The sequence below is a fragment of the Cydia amplana genome, chromosome 13, assembly GCF_948474715.1.
Source record: "Cydia amplana chromosome 13, ilCydAmpl1.1, whole genome shotgun sequence".
Taxonomy (NCBI): domain Eukaryota; kingdom Metazoa; phylum Arthropoda; class Insecta; order Lepidoptera; family Tortricidae; genus Cydia; species Cydia amplana.
The window spans coordinates 15,879,135-15,901,509 of record NC_086081.1 but is presented as its reverse complement, the minus strand read 5'-3'; the positions used below and the strand labels follow the sequence as shown (position 1 = coordinate 15,901,509).

The window sequence follows — 22,375 nt, the reverse complement described above, 5'->3', positions numbered from 1 at the left end:
CGCGGTTTCTGGACACATAGGGTAAGAAAAAAATAGCAGGAAAGAGGTTTCTCAGCTTAATATAAAAATAATATATATAAATGTTTACCAAGTACCTACTAAGCTACAGGCTGGTGCACAATTTTGCACTCTTGTTTCGAAGGGAAAGCAATAATTAAACACAGAGTGCAATTATAAACAGAAGTATGACTGTTTAATCTGACTGAACTATCTCCACACAAATCCTCTCCTAACATAATTATACAAAAGTATCTAGATTCTACGTCGAATTAACTTTAGCCACAGAATAAATAATAATACTAAGTACAGAAGACTCCCTCTCTAACAAAACGCGTCTGTTACGATCAGCACAGATATGGCCGCTAGGTGGCGACAGCGCCACGCGCGGCTTATAGCTTTCCCCAAAAGTGGGGCCGAACGGATGTACTTTTAGCTACCTGTAGCAAAGTGACGAAATCGCGGAGTGAGACACGCCTGCTTTAGCCAGATGTAGTATATTTTCCGGTCCTAACAGCGCCATCTACGGGATATTGAGTAAACCTCCGTTAAGCGTTTTGTACAGGAGGAGATAATGATAACTAACGTTCCGTAAATAATTATTTTCGCTCTTCTTGACACTATTTGGTTAGGGCCGATACAGACAGACTGCAACCCGACTGCAATTTGTATGGGAACTGCACGCCGACTGCACGATTGATTGCAGCAAGCAACATAAGTTGCAGTCGGGATGTACCGGCCCTTACTTTATATTCTACGGAGTAGGTATTGTGTGTCATCGAACTTCACATATTATTTCGGCTACCACTAAGCACGTGTACCGTAAAGTTAGAACGTATCGACAGGTACCGGTACTCGATAAAGTGCGAACAATGATCACTTTCACTGCGCGAGAGCAGAGAAACCGCGGCTTGTGTGTAATTACCGGCAGATTAAAATATACGTTACATAGGTACATGGTAGTGTTGTTAAAAGACTAGTCTTGAAGACTTTTAAACCTTAAAGACTTGCAAACCTTGAAGGTTCAAGCTTTGAAGACTCAAGCGTTAAAGGTTTGAGCTCAGAAACGGTTCAGAACCTTAACGACTCAAGCTTTTTTATGAGCTCTTAAGAGTAAGTCTTTAAGACGGGCTTCATAGAGAGCTCAAGCTTTTAAAACTCGGGCCTATTGAAAGCTCAAGCCCCCGAACCTCGAAGGCCGGAATCAAGCGTTAAAAGCTCAAACAACGAGCGTTACTTATATAATAGGCAGAAAGTATTATTGTGTATTTAACTATTTATTTTTAACCCTTTATTTGACGGTGTCCGGTGTGGCGGTCTACCTAGTTTTTAGGGTTCCGTACTCAAAGGGTAAAAACGGGACTCTATTACTAAGACTCCGCTGTCCGTCCGTCCGTCCGTCACGTCACCAGGCTGTATCTCATGAACCGTGATAGCTAGGCTAGACAGCTGAAATTTTCACAGATGATGTATTTCTGTTGCCGCTACAACAACAAATACTAAAAAGTACGGAACCCTCAGTGGGCGAGTCCGACTCGCAATTGGCCGGTTTTTTTACTTCTAACGACCTCAGGATTATGCTGTTAAAATCTCTCGGGTTCCTACGGGCACCCTGTATAACTATCAAATATGGCATTGATTAATCTAATTTGTTCAAAGCTTTTAAGACTTAAATGCTACAAACCTTATAGACTTAAACCTTCAAAGCTTAGGAGGTTTTAAAGCTTGAGGCCTAAAGACTCGAGGTTTCTGTGCTCGTAAGCAGCAACGCGAACTTATTGAGTTGAGGTTTATATGTTCGAGGCTTTAAGGTTCGAGGCTTCTAGACTCAGAAGAGTCAGAAGTCGCGACTCGAGTCTTGTAGTTTACGCCTCGAAGCTTCACAACACTAGTATATGGTTTTTAAGCCGGTACGGTAAAAAATGGCCCATCTTGTAGGTAATAAGCGAAATAAAAGATTAATTGTGTTAGAAGAGAAAAGTTCTTAGACAAATTCGTGTCTCGAATTTAACATCGAATATAGATGGCCCTACTACAGGGCTCAACTCTGGCTATAAAAGTTGACGTTTTAACAATTCAGAACTACAAAACAATTGGTTAGATTTCAAACTTGGGTGCATATTTTTTTTATAAAATATTTTTATTGACAAAAACAAGTTACAGGTAGATGTCGAAGTCCCTGACTTCTGAGCTAAGTAAAGACCTGTGTTACAGAAGTCAGTGTCCCAAGTATTACAATAATATACAAGTTTTACATATTACATCTTAGGTTAACAATTAACATACCATTTTATTATATTTTGATTGGAATCTTGGCACTAATAGTGTGCCTCTCAATTCAGCAACTTTCTAGCTACAGATGGGTAGTGAGTAAATACTCACGGGTAAATATCGAGTAAATACTCAGTATTTACTCAATATACCCGTATTTACTCGTTTGTACCCAAATTGGTGGATATAAACTATTTAGAGTGCTGAAAGGGGCATATACATTTGAAATATAGGTGTATTTTGTAAGCCGCTACTGGATTATGTACTCAAAATTGTAAGAAATGTATTTTTTTAAGAGGGGCACTCCATACGTGTAACTAATGTCACAAAAAAAAATCAGAAACCACCAACGTGTTGCACATCATTAAATGGGTCTTTAAAAATAACTGGAATGTTTCTACGAACTTTTTTGGATAAATTGAATATTTTTGGAAAGAAAACCGTTTCGAAAGGCCAAAATAATGTTTATCTCTCTATAACTTTCGAACCAAAGTTCAGAAAAAATATAAAAACATATCGGGAGATTAGCCGTATAATAGAGTACAAAAAACTATATTTTGAACATCATCGGTTGAGCTATTTTTGAGTTTTCTTTAAAAAACCCTGAATAAAAGGTCGTAAGTGCCGCGTGAACCCACACTTTTGCGCGACATGCAGTTATCTAGAACATCGATAGAATTTAAGTACCTTATTTTTAATATAAATATATTCTTATTTAAAACATGAATTATCACAATTTGCCTCTTACTGATAATTACCTTTTTTTCCAAAATTAAGCGTCCGATATGCTTTTTTACGGTTCCGTACCCAAAAGATAAAAACGGGACCCTATTACTAAGACTCCGCTGTCCATCCGTCCGTCCGTCCGTCCGTCCGTCCGTCTGTCACCAGGCTGTATCTCACGAACCGTGATAGCTAGACAATTGAAATTTGCACAGATGATGTATTTCTGTTGCCGCTATAACAACAAATACTAAAAACAGAATAAAATAAAGATTTAAGTGGGGCTCCCATACAACAAAACGTGATTTTTGACCGAAGTTAAGCAACGTCGGGCGGGGTCAGTACTTGGATGGGTGACCGTTTTTTTGCTTGTTTTACTCTATGTTTTGTTAATGGTGCGGAACCCTCCGTGCGCGAGTCCGACTCGCACTTGGCCGGTTTTATTTTATAGATATTGTTAACACACGTTAGCATTCTTCAATAAAAGACAATTTTGTTCTTAAATCTCACTTTTTGAATATTTTATAAGCAATCGTTTTTACCCACCTAAATGAGTAAATACGGGTATTTATCGGGTGTTTTGAGTAAATACCGAGTAAATACTCAGTATTTACTCACCTAGAGGTAGACCTATCTCTATTTCTAGCATATAAGTAGTAGTAATATCAAAGTAAATTATCCATACCAGCTAGCTAGTGTCCCAAGGGGGTCTCTATTGCTTCCCATAAAGTTTTAAATCATAGTGTGCTGTTTGTCCACATTTTCGTTAGTCATCATTAGTTTTTTCTCAGAAACGCGTATCTTTTCAGGATTGCCATAAAACAAACCTAACCTAACCTATCTAAGTATAGGATAACCTTACAAAAATCCTGAATAGTTTCAGAATTAAGACTAATGATAATCTGACAATCATTTCATTACATTATGATTTTCAATAATTATGTCAAACAAAGGGATCCGATCCCAAGGCTCCTTACGAGTAAAGTCGTTCAAAGAACAAGTTACTAAAATCCCGTCAACTATCACATTTCTATATTCCAAGGTAATCTTAAAACATAGCTTTTATCTAGTATCATTAACCGCAGCCTGTTCAAAAAAGTTGGTCAGATCCCTAGTTATACTTGATCCTTCAACTGGTAACAAGTTTAAGTAGACTGGTAGTATACGTAAACGCAAAGTAAACTAACGACCGGGGTTATATCACTATCTCTCTCACCCTACCTACGACCACGCGAGTGTGAATGAGAAGTTTTACGCCCCAGATCGTCAGTTTGGTTTGCGTCTACTATAGGTACAGTCACCAGCAAAAATATATGACTGTGGGCAGCCGTATATATCTGATGCTCCATTGGAGGCATAAGTATATGACGACACTACCTCGGTAAAAATATGTGATGCTTTGTGGCCGGCAAAAATATCGTTAATCTGTATCCGCATAAATATCGGATCGAGTGGCTTAAAAATATTTGACGACTCATAAAAATTAAAATTATGTGATTACTCTCATCTGCCATAAATATCTCTCCACTGTGAATGCAAATTATGACACGAAATTATGAAAATAAATATGTCATCAATCGGCAAAAACGAACCATACTTTCAGGGCTAAGATGGCCGGCTCTTTATCATTTGTCACCATGGCTGTCACGTTCTACATATATGTAAGGGCGAAAGTGACGCATAGCATGACAGGTGATAAAAATGCGACCATGATAGCTGGTCTGGATAGCATAGAGCCTTAAATTGTATGAAGTGATTTGACAATTCACGAAAAGAGTGCAGACTTGTCATTGCATATGTCTGTCTCACGTATTTCATTTGCAATTTTAAATTGTGACATAATAAAAAATCAAGTAGACTTTTAATAGAAGATGTGTAATAAACCTCCTTCTTACATAAAAAAGAATGATAAAGAAGTCAACTTGTGAGACTGTGACAAGGACAAACAATAATAGCGCTTTCGCTGCTACTTCTACTGAAAGATACATAAGACTATCCCGCTCGGTAATTTTCCCCACCCCTCATGCCAGATCCAGTTATATACTAGATTCATGATATGATTGCAATACGTTCAAATTTACAAAATAATTATATCCATTTTATTCCGTCAAATCGATGATAGAATATAATGTGAGACAGACATATACAATGACAAGTCTGCACTCTTTTCGTGAATTGTCAAATCACTTCATACAATTTACGGCTCTATACCAAACATGTATGGTTCGTTTTTGAAGGTCGATAACATATTTGTGATTTTCCAACGTGTCAGATATATAATAGGCGGTCCATCGTCCATTCAATGTATTTGCTTTCACAGTGGAGAGATATTTATGCCAGATGAGAGTTATCAGATAATTTTGATTTTTATAAGTAATCAAATATTTTTAAGCGACCCGAACCGATATTTATGCGGATACAGACTAACGATATTTTTGCCGGCCACAAAGCATCTCATATTTTTACCGAGGTAGTGTCGTCATATACTTATGGAGCATCAGATATTTTTGCACGGCTTCCCACAGTCATATATTTATGCTGGTGACTGTACCTAGTAGTAAAGATAAAGGTGTGACCGAAGGACAAGCGATTTACTATGCATATTATGATAATGCGGGTGGTTGGTACTAAAGGTCCTCTATGAGTCGATCGTTAGGCGAGAACCCGGTGAGTTTCTTTTTGTAATTAGGGTTTGGTAGATTATTTCAATATTATTGGGTGTTAAAATACCTAACGTCCGTTGATTTTGATAGTAATATGTTACTTTAATATTCATGCCAAGAAGTTTCATGACTTTCATGTTATTTTAGTACCAATGTCGATTTTAAATAAGAGCGTTACTTCCATTGTATGGCGGGAACTTGTTGACTTCAAGGTTCCCAAGATCTTCCTACTCATTTTATTAAGCTTCTCAAAGTTGCCATTCTAAAAATAGTAAAAACACTTACAGGAAACTTATTGGAGTGTGTATGGAGCGCGGCCGGCGCGGGAGCACCGGGCAGCGCCGCGTCCGGCGCCGGCGGCATCCTGTATGGCGGCACGTCCGCACCTGCAAAAATACGTGTTATGAACTTTTTGTGCTCTAATAAATATTTTGAGCAATATGGGAGTCAATACGCGCTGCGTCAGAGCGTTGGGTAGCCTAGCGCTGAGCGGAGAGGTCGCTAACGTACACGTCAAGTGCCAAGTCATGGTAGCCGACTAACCGTAAATTAATGTGTTGTGACGATATTTGGATGCGAGTTTTTAGTGAGAACGCATAGTATCTGCATCTGCAATTTGAACTAACGATGAGTGCTTAAAAAGTTCTTGGTTTATGATGGACGGGACCTGTCCTTACTTCTTACTAAAGTAGGCAGATTTAGAGTTTTATTTTATGTAACCTATAACTAAATGTTTAAAAGTAATTTTCTCCTAGGAGCTTTTGGAATGAAAGAAAAAGACATGTTATAAAAAAATAATGTTTATTTCGCTCTAAGCTACTGAGTGACAATCAAAATTTTCTATTTGAAATAAAGTAGTATCATACATTGGCCCCTTGGACACAGTCACATAAATATATTGGCTGTTTTAACCGTATATGCGTATCCTTTAATAACAGTAGGTATATTTAAAGTATTAAAGTCAATCTATCAAAACATAATCTAAAGACGGATGCAGCCGCCATTCAAAGTCTTGTAGAGAACCTGCGATGGCCATTTCCTGCTATAAATTATACTTGTTTATGACCGTGAATGTCATGTGGATGTACAGAAAGTGACATTTTTGTACGAAATCACTAATGTCAGCCATTTGTACACGCTTTTACTGAGCTTTACTTGTTTTGTATATACATATTGTTTTAAATAGTTCCTCTGTTATACTTTCAAGCTTTCGTTCTTTTCTCTTGTTTATATGTAGGTACTTACTTTAAAAATAAATGTTGCGATTTTTAAGAAATTTTGAATGGTGGAGTTTTCATTTCAGTAAAATTTAGTTTTTACCTATATGCTATCACGAACCTGGTCTGATTTTATCACAAAGTATAAAGGTGACGATGAAATCAGTATATACAAGATTAATTATCTGGGGTCTGTTTCCTAATCCCAAGTCTCAGTCTGTTTACTAATCCCAAGAACGGCAAGAACCTACGTAGGCACTAGTTTTTACGATAGCCACTGCAATTTCATTGGTACCTAAATATAAGTAAACGTGCATGAAGTCGTATAAGTGAAGTCAAAATAAAATACGCCTTCCGTTTATCTATATTATTATACAATCGCTATAAACAAACGATAAAAACCATTAGTTTAAATGAAGTTGTAAAACTCAAGAGAAACGGAACAATCGGAAGCATGTTGTGTTATCGGTAACCGGTTGTCGATATGCCCATTGAAGGCACCGCTTGCCGATGCGATGCCGACGCCTTAGTAACCTCATGAGATCCAGAAGGATTTGTATTTTTGGAACCCTTAGTTACTCAATGAAAGTTCCAAATATTTTTTGGAATATGTACAAAAATTTAATATACATAGAAATCGGAGAGATTTAGGAGCAAAAAACAAATTCCATACCACATTGTCAAAAGCTCTTAATTCTAAGTAATAATTTCAAAATTAGAAAAAACCTAAAACAAAGGGCCATAGCTATGGTTTAATATAGGTACATTAAATTTTGTAAAAATATTTTCTGTAATGTTAATATCCGTGTTTAGAGAGACTTGTCTCAAGACAAGATAACGATTATTCCAAAAACGTTACGAAAAACCGATTTAAAATCCGATAACATGTTGTTATATAGATAAAATTTAATCTTGCTTACATTTTATAGATTTTTTTATTTTATTTTACATGAACAAAAACTTTTGCGGAAGCAAAACACCTCTTCCGTAAAACGGCAAAAGGTTCTATCCACTCACATGATTCCAGCAACTAGAGTTTCAAGATTGCGCACCTCTAAAATGATCGTCGCAACTCGAGTTGCAAAAGGAGTGTATGCGGTTTTTTATTTATTATCTGTGAAGGGCTGCACAGATACGGTATAAACAATTTTTAAAACACAGACTACCAACGTGACAATATTTAAAAAATGTTTCAACCATATAGACACAACCACAGTATTTCTTATCTATTTTACTTTGCAAGTTGTTCAGGAAGTGCGATGTGTAAAAAGTTGCTGCGTGTTTTAAAATGCCTCAAGTATTCAAATTTAGATATTTCTATTAGTAATGTATATTAAACTACTCCGCGTTTATTGGTCTATTAGTTTAAAACTATATTTTAGACCTACTTAATATTGATGACCAAATAATATCACTTCAAAACAATAGTTCTGTAGATTCTTGACGTGTTTCTTATTTGAATGCCCTACATTTCTAAGATTACTAAATATATCTTGAGCAACCAATAGACATTAAATAGTTCGATTATTAAGTTACATTAATAAACCATAGAATGTATTAAATCACTGTGTATTACACAGGATTAGCGATCAAAACATGTGACGGTAAATTGTAAGTACAAACCCGGCAACTGTGGTTGCTTAAAGCATTTCTGCATATCGTAAGGCATGTGGTGTACTAGACGCGTTGCATACGCGTTTTGGGATTTTTTTTACTACTTACTTATAATTTGTATTTACTAATATTTCTTTGCTATTTACATTGAATAAACTAAATAATTATACGATTAAATAAATAATTAATTAGGTATTACAATTTTAAAGTTCCTATTTCTGTTGAACATCTGCACCGCGCGCTGTTGTGTCTCCACCCTAAATGGGTAGCCATCTTTATTTTTGAGATGGAAGAAGTCAGTTTACCGGCTTATTTACGTTTGTAATCAGTATAATTTTATGTGTTAATAGTTATTATTGGTTTATTGTGCTTAATATGTTGTGAAGTGTGTGTTATGGTGGATGTATTAAACGTGTTAGTGTAGTTATAAGTTAGTTCGGTTGTTGGTTATCGGCAATTATAAAAACACCAAAATTTAGTAGGTACGTAGATACTCTTTTGTTATTTTAAGTTATATAGCTACTATCATCGTTATAATTGCATAAGTTATGCATTTTATTTCAAGATTATTAGTGTCTTAAACTGTTTTTTACTATATTTTAGTACTTCAGTGTCTAAATTAGCCACAAAAAAATCATGAACATAATATATAGTTTCACAGCAGATTGAGCAATTCGAAAGTTTCTTATCGGAATTTGAATTAGTTTTACTCGGCAATTTCATAGGTGAGCTATCAAGATGTTTAGTACCAATTAAAAGCTTATTAAGTCTTCTTTAAATTGAATACAAAAAAAAGATACGTTATCGATTTAGATTTTTAATTAAAAATAGTTTTCTACTATAACGCGGACATTATTTCATTGGGTCAACTTTGTGAATTTTTAATAATTATTTTTATTATAACAGCACAATGCTATAGTAGTAAAATAAATTCTTTGTTTCTTTATCATTAAAAAACCAAAATAATCGTTGCAAATGCTTTAGCAGAAGTAAAGTTATCGATTTTTGAAAATATCATGACACTGTGCCGTCGTATCTGCGAAATGGCAGAGCAGTTCAGCCCTAGTAGCACGGTCGCATTTTTATCATTTATCACCATGCCTGTCACGTTCTAACAAGTATGTAAGCGTGAAAGTGACGGGCTTAGTGATAGTCGATAAAAATGGAACCGTGCTGAGCCCGCAGGGCACCTTTTGTTAAAATCGGAATCATGTGAGTGGCTATTTAACCCACAAACAGTATGATACTCGGTTTTATAGATAAAATTTAATCTTGCTTACATTTTACAGATTTTTTATTTTATTTTACATGAACAAAAACTTTTGCGGAAGCAAAAAACCTCTTCCGTAAAACGGCAAAAGGTTCTATTTATCCCACAATCAGCATGATACTTGGTTTTATATTAAAAACTACTTATAGAATTGTCATAGTTTGTTCAAAAATTATGCTTATGATGGCACACTAGGAAAACCCTAACAATAACTCATTAATTTTCCCACCAACAATGTATTCTTCTCAGAAATTACGTAACCACTTAAAGATATAACGAATAACGAACCTCTCCTCTCACGGATATTAATCGAAAGCAATACAAAACAATAGCAATATAAATCGCCCACATTGCTTCCTGTTACCCCATAACTTCTAAATACCCATGAGATATCAAAATGGGTTCATCCAATTTCAGCTTTATCTGTATGAATTTAGATTGATTTTCCCACAAACTATACAACGAAATAAGAGCTTTTGTAAATTTCTGATATATCCGCCATTTTAAGACTGTAATGGGATATCACTTTTCCCTATTGTTTCAATATTTATGCAATATATAGCTGATTACAAATGACATAATACTGATGTTCTACTTTTAGATTTCGGCGATAGATTTACGATTAATTAATCATGTTTTCCGGATTAATCCGTTGCATAATCGATTAATTCAATTTTATTCATCGATTCGCTCAGTAACCGAGTTAATGTACCATCGGACAAACTGCTTGGTGGCTTGGTTCTTTGGAATTTGGTGGTATAAGACATTTGTTTGTGAGAGAGAGGCGTGACAAAGTAGTAGGTCGATTATACGTCGGAAGTAGGTTAGTGATGGTTTATTTATGCAATAAGTATACCAAATTATGTTACTATCATGACGCATTTACTTGACAAGTTAATTTTATTTACACATTATCAATTATCATATACAAATTTTAAATTATATAACCCGAATTTAGATGTATCTGGGTTTTGCAAATTAAGAAACAAGGGGACAAAATTGGAAGATAATTATTAAGATAAATAAATAATCTGGTAGGTAATTATATTTTTAATTTCTACATATTTTCATTTTCTATATAATATTTTTAAAACTCTTGTGATTTTTATTCTGATTAAGAATATATAAATTTAATTAAATAAAAAACAATATAATTAAAAAAAACAGTCTATGTTTTTTCATTTAAGTACCTAATCCATCAATAAAACTGCAGAATTAGACTTGACTATATAATAATGTATTATAATAAAATAAAAAACTATCTACTAATGGAGTCTAACAATTCTTAGAATCACAACAAATACCTAACCGCCAATGTCCTGAATATTCGTTTAGATATTTTAAGGACCCAAGACAATGGAAGGTTCAGACAATTTTTGAATGACGAGGTTGAAATTTAAACTTAAATGTAATACTTTAATGTAATGTATGTTTATGTGTTATACAGCGTAAGACGAAAATTGTCTGTCTTTCAATTCGACGGCAAGGGTCGTCACCGCAGGTGTTAGAACCTGGGTTTTTTGTTGATGTGCGTGCCGAATAAGCACCTGTTTTAGAGTTTGTATTGTCAAATAGAGCATGGCTCCTTTTAAGTAGCTAATGCTTTACCTATCCTAAAAGATGATTAAGAATGATGAACTCTCTTTATCTAAAAACGAATTATGGTTCCTAATGGTGGTATGACAAACTTCGAGTCGATGACCTTCTCTTTGTTAAATTTTGTTATTGAATAAACGTGCATGGGATTTCTCGTAAGTTAATTTAATATGACAAGGGGCATACATATTTACCACCATGATTTAGACTTGATGTAAACATTGTGCAGTTTAATACTTATTGCGAAATTTCTAACATCCTTCTGCCTTATTAAGAGTAATTTATGTAGATTCAGTAACTGGCCGGGTGCATAACCTATGAATAGGATTGAGCATTAGTAAGTAGTCTATATCCAGTAGGGAATATAATTATTAGAACCTTTGTTAAAGTCCGTCTAAGCTAAGATGCAACAACATTTGTAGCAACATAGTGTGGAACGTCGACTATAAACGTCATATTTGCATTGGAATTTGATGCTTGCCAAGTAGGTGCAAAGTTATCTTGGACTGACTCCAGGAATCTGCAAACGTTTTTCTATTGACATTAAGTTGATGTTTTGTTCACCATATGTTGCTAAATAAACCTTACCTTTAATCGTTGTGAATGCGTTATTGTCAATTCGCTTCACTATTGTCAATTGACAGAACTAACAATAATTAGGCAATACTGTGGAATCCTTGTGTTGTTAAGAAATAGTAATGTCATCCGCTGTTTAATAGCATAGAGAAACAAGATTTCTTGATTCGTTAAATTTAATATCGCTCCTGGGAAAAAGCAATTGTTTGGCTTCATTTACATTAACATGTCTTATATAGGTACAATGTATGAATACTAATTAGTGACCAGTTTATCTGCTTTAAATCCACTTTAAGGCAGCTAATTTGCGTATGAAAGGCTCAAGTATGTTAAATATGGGGGGAAAAGCTGCCGACCTTGAAAAGTAAACTCCCTCAACTTACTGAGGATACAAGCAAAGTAGTCGCCAAAAGTAACAAAATAGTAAAATACATACCGGTCTAGAACAATGAACTTCTTGATAAGTTGTAACGGTTACAATCACATAGGCACCGCCACATACGGAGCTTTCCAAGCTTTCGCGCATTAACACTATTGAGACATCCTTAAAAACCTCCAAAACGAAACCTTCACCGAACAAAGTGACTCAACCGAAACACATGTGACAGATGATAAAAACACAGAATGTACGATCAAAAAAGAATTGGTATTCAAACGGAATAAGACATTCACCTCTTGTTGAAGCGGCGCGCGCACTGGCGGGCACTCGGCTCGCGGTGGAACCTGTTTCGTAGGAAAAAATGCCTCTTCCCGCCGCGCCGGCCCCTTGCATATTTCCCTGGTTGCCACACATCGTTCCCGGGAACACGGGACCCTCTTGTAGCTTCTCTGGTACTAGTTGATCGCTGAGTTGATTGTCCTTAGTGTCCTTCGCCGCCATGTTAGTCTGATTCAGGTTTTGGCGCGAATCTAAATCTACTTGATTCATTCTCGGTATAACTGTCGGTATCCTCCCATAAACGGGTTGATTGGTTGTGTATTTTTGTGCGCTGTCTATGACTCGTGGTCCGGGGACCGGGTTGGCGAAAGCGTTCACTTTGAGTATCTCGTTGGCTTGTTGTAGTAATTTTCTCTGTATGCTTTCTATCTCGCCCTTAGATGCTCTGGAATTTTCAGAGAGTTCCGCTATGAGTTTGTTGACGTTGAATTCTTCCATGTTGTTGATTACTGTAGTTGTTGATGATGTAGCTTCGTTGACATTGTTTTTGACAGTTTTGTCGTCGCGTGTGCCCGGTGCCTTGACCTTCATGTCGGGGGGAGTGACAACTATGGCGGGGAGGGTGTCCTGAGCTGCATTACCAGATTCCTTTCCTTTACGCTTCACCCTCCGCACGGTCCTGCTGGCCATTACATTGTAACTGCCGTCCTAATGATGATTGCTTCAACATTCGCACTTTTTACCTCCATTCCTTTAATTTTCAGCGGTGTTAAATCTAATTGCCTTCGTGATTGACTTGACGAAAAAGGTGAATAATAAATTAACTGGTCGATTAGTCCTATTTTATTCGATCGTTAAAATGTTTAAACCAAATTGGTGCTTGTATTGAAGTTTCTTGGAAGTTCATGTTGTATTTTGCGTAGGGCGTCCATTAAATGTTCTATATAAGGCTAAGCCTTTAGCGTAATATTTAGTAAGACACTGATATGGTACAGTAAGATAGTCTCATAAGTCTTTTGTGCCGAGTGCACGGGAAAATAGGTCATAAGAGCTATTGTCGTCTATTGTAATTTGATTGAGTAATTATATTGTGACATGGAGCTTAAGCCAAGGTTAATCTAGTCAAATTAGCTTATCATCTTAAAACTGAAGCGTATAATTTGAATGTTTAACTAAATTAATCAATGAAAAGAAAGTTTCTTATTGGTAACAATAAACAAAAGCTAGCTTAAATTACCAAATGCTTTAGTAATATTAAATTTTTGCTTCAATATATTTATACTAACCTAACCTAACCCTAAACAGATTTGGTACATGTATTAGATATCAAAACAACCATATTTTAATATAATGTACCTATCAATATAAATTTCGCCCCATTAAAGTCAAAATATACCGTCTAGTAATCCGAAGCGGTTCCGTTTACCGCAACCATAATGCCGTCATATAAATTAATCCATGCTTTTGTTGCTAAACGGATCATTAAAATATATAAACTATATATCATAATATTAACTTGTTACAGACTTGCAAAATAACAATGTTATATTTTACGACCACCAGAAAATAGTTCACCAGCAATGTACAGTGGCCAGAAATGATAATGTGTCAAATGATCGGACTAACTCAAAAATCCCCACAAAATACATAGTCAAATCTCAATTCCATAACCTAACTACTGAAGTCCATACAGTAGAATCTCGATAACCTAATAACTAAATAACCTCTATACGTAAATTAAGTTTTGTGTTCCCTTCCCCTCAGAACCCAAAACCTGTTTATATTAAAGTAGGACTGTATAACTTAAAGTTTTGTTTTGACAACCTCTATGATGACGCATACAGACAGACAGACAGACAGAAAACTGACAAGCGTTTTTAGTTTACGACGGAACCCTAAAGAAAAGTTTAGCAATAAGAATTTCAAGTATATTTGGAGTAGGTATAGGTACCTAACATATATAATATTGTGTAACAAAGTTGAAATTGAATATGATGACATAATAAGTATTTAACAGATTTAATTTAAATACGTTTGACATAATCCTAATCGCCAGTCAATGTAGGAGGGACCTGACACTATTACACCAGTGACTGACAACTCGACTTACAATTTACATACGGTACTGTCAGACTTAGGTACTTACAATTGCCGGGGATTTTCCAGAAATCGTTGAAAAATAAACCTTATTTTCAAGACTTTAAGAGTTTCAATGTCTAATAGTGATGGTAAAATATAGTTTTGTAGAGTAGTATCACGATTATCAAGGTTTTTTATTGGTGGTCCATGACCTTAAGTGTCTGTATATTGTTACGGTTTTTTGGTTTCGGTGACAAGCGGCAGGTTTCGCCATATTGATTGGAATTGACAAAAGTTATATCAGCGATAGAATAGTGCTGTCAGAAAATATAAAACTGTAGAATGTAATAAGTTAATCAATGACTGACTATGAAGTCACGACTTTCAAGTCTCAATACAAAAATATGTACCATGTTACACTGGCTTGATACAATTACAATTTTTTTTTAAATACCTATACCAATATTTTATTGTTATCCTATTAAACAATTACCTACATATATTATGTAAGTGCAATACAACATAAACATAAGACAAAAAACAACGGGTTGCACTCCGGGAGTGCCGGCAGAAGTGAAAACTCAACTGACTAGTGCAAAATCTCTGCAGCGCTATGTATAATTGAGGTTAACGCCATCTAGCGTTATTTCATCGCATTACTTCAAAACCCTAAGCACATCACTGTTAGTACTCGAGTTATATTATTACCAGTTAGAGGGAAACTCACTAGATGGCATTTAAATCAATAAAGAAAAACTCAATGACATTGTAACAGTTTTTCGATCAGGTCACGTATCCGTCTTACGTCTTACGAATCTTACCTCTCGCGAGTTTAACATTTTTTTCCCCATCACAAGAAGTGCACAGCGCCGCTAAAGAAGTTTTCACTTCAAAAAGATTTTTTTTGGGTCGGCAGTTAGTTTTTTTCTCATTCCTCAGTTAGTTACTAATGTTAGCAGGATGCTTCCTGGTATACGTACCGAATGTCAGTTGTGCGATAAATAATGCCATTAATGCAAACACGTCTAGATTTTAGATTTTTAGATTTATTTATTTCAAGATGAAAATTACACTATAAATTTGCTACATTCGTCAAAATTATGTTTATCTTCTCATCATGATCGTCAAAAATTACATTATAAATTTAAAAATAAAAATAATAAGATTAAGATTAATTATGTCTCCCAATAAGGATCGTCATGTACAAAGAAAAACATGTACAAAGAAAAATTCTAACAACCTATTAGAATTTTAAGAATCATATTAATCTATTATTGAGTAGGTACTATTATCAACAGGGATATACTTCAATAGAGTGCTCACTCATCAAAGGGTGGTTACACTGATAGAGCTTTAGAGAGACATACTTACATAAAAATGTGTACCTTATTATGAGTGATATCTAATACCTTTAAACGAGCAATTCTTGTTTATTTATTTATTTAGGGTCAGTTGTCGAACATTGAAACAATCGTACACAGTGAAACTTTGCGATATCTCGGAAACTAGGTGTTATCAGCTAGTGCCGTCTGTCAAGCAAGGGTAGGCTCAAGGACCCCCAGCACCTCCCCAATACGCGAGCGCGCCTCGGAGAAGGAGCACGTTGCTACGAGCGTTATTGTGAATTCGTGTGAATAAAGGAATATTTTTCATTTATGTTTCGCAATTTTTTACCAAGATATAGAGTAGTTTGGCGTTATTTAATTTTTTGTTGTGTTCTATGTGTATTAAAGTTACTTTGGAGCTAAATATTATTAAATTTCTTTCACTCTTTGGTGCAGTTTTTTTTAATTGCTTCAAAAAACACCCCCTAGTCTCACAATGAAACATATTTATGTAATAAACAATGAAACATGCTGTTCACTGAATACCAGTATTAGTACACAATGAAACAAACTCATTATTTTTTTAATTAATTAAAGACTATGTGCGAAATTTGTGAAATTAAAATACCATGAAAATTGATAATAATTTGTCTATCATATGACAAAATATAAGATACTTAACTTTAGAAATGGCTGAGATAGGATAGTTTACCTATATGTTGAATGTTTCATTGATGGCAAGGTTAAGGTCACATGTCTAACATTGAAACAGTCGTTTATAATCACTATGTTGCAAGAAAGTGTATGATATCAAGCATGGAGATGCTTAAAACCCTCCCGCGTCCACCTAGTTGGCAATCATGCTCCGTGGACATAAAAGGCGCCTTTCTCGCAGCATGCCGTAAGTGCCGTGCCGACCAGATTTTCGATTCACAATGAAACTTAGGTGTGCGTACAATGAAACAAGTCTTTCGCTTTTAGATATTTCAGCAATCTTATAACGATTCCATATTTTGGAAACCTTTTAAATAACTAATTTCAGCCTACCACTATTTTCTCCTTTCCTTTCTCATTAATTGATTGAAAGGATGTATGTATTAATGTAACTTATTTATTACAACGTTTCAATGTTTATTAAGGATGTTTCATAGTAGACTATATATATTACATCTGTTTCACTGTAAAAATTAGAGTGTTTCATTGAAAACATGCACAAGTACACAATGAAACAAAACTCATTTTTCAAAAAAAGCTTTATAATACAAAAACTGTTAAAATAAGTAGAAACCAAGAACGCCATACGATAGCCAAATAAATTGTTTATCTTCATACGAAATATCACACTCATAACTTTAAAAACACCAGAGATAGGAAGGCTTAAACTTTTAGTGTTTCATTGATCAACAACTAACCCTATATATGTATTTCGGGGATACGGCTCTAACGATTTCGATGAAATTTGCTATATCGGAGTTTTCGGGGGCGAAAAATCGATCTAGCTAGGTCTTATCTCTGGGAAAACGCGCATTCTCGAGTTTTTGTATGTTCGCTCGGTCACCCAGATATTATGCAATTGTGTTGGCAATAGTGCTAACAAATTTTCTTAATCATAACTTAAAAACTAAGTTCAAATCATTTTTATTTTGCCACTTGGTTTTATAATGTATTCCTTTCTATTGCACTTTGCATGGGTACTGCCTGTTTAGAGCACTATAAACAACCCAACAACCAACAATGACGTTTTGGTAGCGATTGTCCCATAAAAAACCCACGCCTTGCTGTTCACTGACATAATTATTAAGTTGCATGCAAAATGGCGAATTTATGCTGACCATGTATGGCAGTTACTTCCTTTCATGTATGATATGAAGGTCAAATAAGGCCTAAAAGGTACAGATGACTCATGTTTTAATATTCAGTTCTTAATGTGGAATGATATATTTAGATAATGTTTACTTAAGGCATTACAAATTAATCATTTTAGCGGTTATTATAATGTCTCCGGAGTAAGGTCAATGTGGCTAATTCCGTCATAGGGTCTATTCCGTACACGAGCGTATTAAAACATCTGCTTTTGATTGCTGAAACTAAAAGCAATCGCCGCTTTGTCGATGAAATTATCAATTTAGTTCGTTGTTCGAGAAATGGGCTAGTAGACGGAATATATAGTCCCTCTGACGGAATTAGCCACATTGACCTCTTGAATATACCTACTTTTTAAGCGTGAGTTTTTTGTAAAATTGCTTGCATAACATAATTATTAATTACCTACCTAAAGGTTGTCTGGAAGAGATCGCTCTTTAGCGATAAGACCGCCTGTGGTTTACCTCTGTCTTCATGTATTATTTGTGTTTCCATGTAAATTTATTCTGAGGTTGTGCAATAAAGAGGATTTGTATTGTATTGTGTATTGTATAATTAATAAATGTATAAATTCTTCCAAATCTTTTGTGTAGTCGATTAAACTGTCCCCTTATTAAAATGAAAATATCAATCGCTTTTCCTTTATTTACTTACCAAGGAAATGGGTGTTAAGTTAAATTCAGTTTTTGTGCCTTGTTATGACTCGCCAACAATAACGTTTATTGTTTTTTTTTTGTCAGACAAGCGGCAATCGACATGTTTTTGTTCATTAAAAGTCTTTATAGATGGTTTAAATGAGCAATATCAACATCTCGAATCCATATTAGCCATATTTGCTGCGATAAAATTAAAAAAAGTAATTCTAAAAAAGGTAGTTCCTTTCATATTGGACGTTATTGGTGTCACTTTTCCTTTTGTAGCTACTTTCTTTAGTAATAACAAAATAAATTGCAAACAATAATAATTTGCTTTCTTTCCCATTTCGATAAGGCTTTCGATAGCTAAGTTTAGTACAATAATCATTTTAAATTGGTGATTCACTCCCACAGACAATTTCACAACAAATATTGGCATTATAATAATATTTTTAGATTTTTGCTGTACTTAAATCTATTTTCGTAGAAAATAAAACTAACCTGAAAACTATTATTTTTATTGTAAAGACCTATCTATTAACTTCATATAACATGTTACTCAATAAGATTTTAATGAAATGTGTTCATTTGCACTTTTGCAAACTTTTTCTCTCATTGTTTCAAAATAAAGAAATATTTTTATTTCATTGAATTTAAAATCAACAGTTTCATTATTTTTTTGGGGTTCTTTTTTCATTTTCCTCGCCACAAAGAAATAATGATAGGCAGAGGTTTTACACTGTACAGTCGCCATCAGATATATCGGAGCGGCCAAGGTGTTCACAATATCTGAACAAGCACCCTAACCTAACGCCTTGACAATAAAGGCGTATTCAGATATTTGCCGCTCAGAGCACCTTGGTCGCTCGCTAGGTGCACGACTGGTGCTGCCCTCATTTTGGCGGACTTTCAACGTTAATTCTTATGGAGTAAAATTAGTTCAAGCGGCTGCCGCTAGTACTAATGGCGGACATTCCATAAGATTACCTGTGTTTGTGACGATCAGCGCCACTTCCCCCTCCACCGACTTCGCACCTTGCCAATACCTGATGGCGACTGTATCTATTTGTTAGAATTATACACACTGTAACACCTTGTGTAAAATTAAGAAATAGGTACTATTTACCGTTCGTAATGACGCGCTAACGAGAAGTTAGCAAACTCTTGTATAGCTGACTAATTAAATAGGTGTAGGTTTAATTGTTCCATTGTTGGCGTTTAGTGGACTGTGAATCCGCCCGACAGCCTAAACTGAGGTTCGACGACTTATGGCGCTCTTTGACAAGTTTAGAACTAGTGCCTCTGTGAGCTGTTGACCTCGCGAAAATAATAAAAAATACATACTTAGGTACTTAGTTCGTCGAGTCATTACCACAGCGAACTCACAATAGTCATAAGTGCCATAGATCCTACTGACACTTTAGTTCTTTATGCCAACTTCCGCAGTTTTGAATATTTTCCAAAAAACGAGTTGACTACCAAACCTGCTCAAAAAATTTCACGAGAATCGGTTAAGAAATACGACCTGCAGATGAGAACTAAATACCGGACATACGAAAGTGTTTGTGGCCAAGCTGAAACGGAGACCTTCGCTAACGCTCGGTCAATGAGGGGAAATGACCAAAAAGACAACGGCAAGCCAAATTAAAAAAATCGATAGAGAAGTTCATGAAGAAGTTGGAGAACAGCTCGGGCAAATATTTACACACATCAATACATACATAGTATAAAACAAAGTCGCTTACCGCTGTCTGCCTGTCCCTATGTATGCTTAGGTTTTTAAAAATACGCAACAGATTTTGATGCGGTTTTTTTTTAATAGATAGAGTGATTCAAGAGGAAGGTTTATGTATAATTTGTTAACCCGTTCAAAGCCGAGGCGGGTCGCTAGTATTCAATATAATCGATATTTGTTTAATACAATAAGAAAGTAGAATTTGAATTATTTAGAACTAAAAAGAACAGCACTAAGATTATTCGTTCATACCGATATAACTGCAAGCAAAATATTAGTCATTACTTACCGTCCCACTTTTCGTCTCAAACATGGCACACATTTTCAATACGCCACATTTTTATACAAAAATGGTCACCGCTTAATGTCCAAGTCGGTCAATTTGCGTTTACTTTACAATCTCTGCGTAAGAATAAATAAACACATTGCCTAACGTAGAGGCGCGAAATGTCATCATTTCTGCACTTGTCCTACAATGAGATGGAAGGCCTTCGTTGAGGTTTTTGATCGTAAAGTTTGTATAATTTCCCAATCAAGGCTAAATATTGTAAACTTTTATTCATTTATAATATTTTATTTGAGCTCAAAATCAAATCTCTACACCCGCTTAAAAAACTACAAGTGGCTAAATAAGTAATACCTACTTAAATAGGTATGTATCTTTGTAAGTAATAATTATGACCAAAACGTAAAAAAAATATAATAAAAATTACACATACAAAATAGAAACACACCTTACTTAATGTAGGTACATATATAAGATGTGCGAAGCGCTTATTTATTAGACTAGTAGGTATATACATAAATGCAAATACATGCAAAAAAAACTTATGTCTTTAAATTCTTAATACCTAGTAATTTAACTACAAAACCAAATACAGTAACTACATACTAAATAAGTTTTATGATGGTATTACTTCACGCGGCTTACTTTACGCATCCATAACTTTGCAATTTGCATTCATACATTTAAAGCATAAATTATTATGTGTATTACGTTGTTTATATTATAATGTTTATGAGTCTATGAAGTCATAGGTTACTTATTTTAATGAAATTGAAGACTCTATTATCATAACTTTACAGTTTACGTACCTACCTGTCCAATTTGTATGAATATATACGGGGTGTCCGCTAAATAATGGACAACCTTCTAACCACCGTCAGGGCAGCAGCCACGGGGATGTGATACACAGGGTGTCCAGTAAAATGGACCAGCCTAAGGTCCATTATTTACTGGACAGGGTGTCCAGTGTATCACAACAAGAGAACAATAATTTTGTATGAAAATTGTATCAATATTCATTGTTCTCAGCTACAGTGTACCAATAAAATATCTAAATATAGTTAATACATTTCAGATAGGAGGTACGGTACCTATATATCTTCTTTATTGACAATAAGCTAAGATTATCTATACCTAACTTGGTGCATCTAATAGTATAGCCTCATGATGCTCATGACAGAAACGTTCAAACATAGTAATTTGATCGTACGTCAACCTGTCAACGGTACAATCATTTTCCAAGAAACTTCAATCCATATAATTTTCCCAATTACGAAATAAAAATATCTCATTACACTTCCGTATCACTGGCACAACACAAAAAAAAAATATTTAGACTCGAAAATTTCAAATTTCGAATCTTTTCAAACGTTCCGCGCGCGAACCAAATATTTGCATTTAAATTTGGAACCGATTTCGATCAGACAGAGGACCTCATAGAGGCGCAAGAGCACAAAATACACTGAACGTTGCGTACATTCGGCCATTGAGATTCGCTTTCTTGCGTAGAGCGGCGGAAAAACAGACACGGCTTGTATTGTATAACCATTGTTTGATTATTAAGGTTTTTCTCAGCTAAGGTTTTGGTTGACCTAGATGCATGTGAACTTTGAAAATGATTTTTAGCAAGGATGAAGTACACAATGCACGGAATATATGAGTTAACGTTAAATGGAATGATATTTTTGTTGTTTAAGTGTGATTGTTTTCGCGATCAAGACATTTTAATGACTACCTAATACTGTAAATCATTCCTTGTTAGTAATGAAAATATCTTGGCTTTTTGCATTTCAGAACATTTCATTGAAAAATAACAAAAACGGGTAGTTAGCTAAATTTTCTCTTGTTCAGCCTTTAAAAGTGTTAG

General features: G+C 35.0%; 1 protein-coding gene across 4 annotated transcripts in view; it reads right to left on the bottom strand.

Moving 5' to 3' along the window:
- LOC134653542 (uncharacterized) overlaps nt 1–22,375 on the bottom strand; it is an 81,018-nt gene that overhangs the window by 30,629 nt on the left and 28,014 nt on the right. For 2 of the 4 annotated variants that reach the window (XM_063508919.1, XM_063508920.1), the window contains exon 3: nt 5,940–6,040. In XM_063508919.1, the coding sequence (XP_063364989.1) occupies nt 5,940–6,040 (101 nt within the window). Of the gene's footprint in view, nt 1–5,939; nt 6,041–12,363; nt 12,502–12,599; nt 13,620–22,375 lie in introns of those variants that run through there. The other 2 variants (XM_063508918.1, XM_063508921.1) reach the window with 2 other exon arrangements.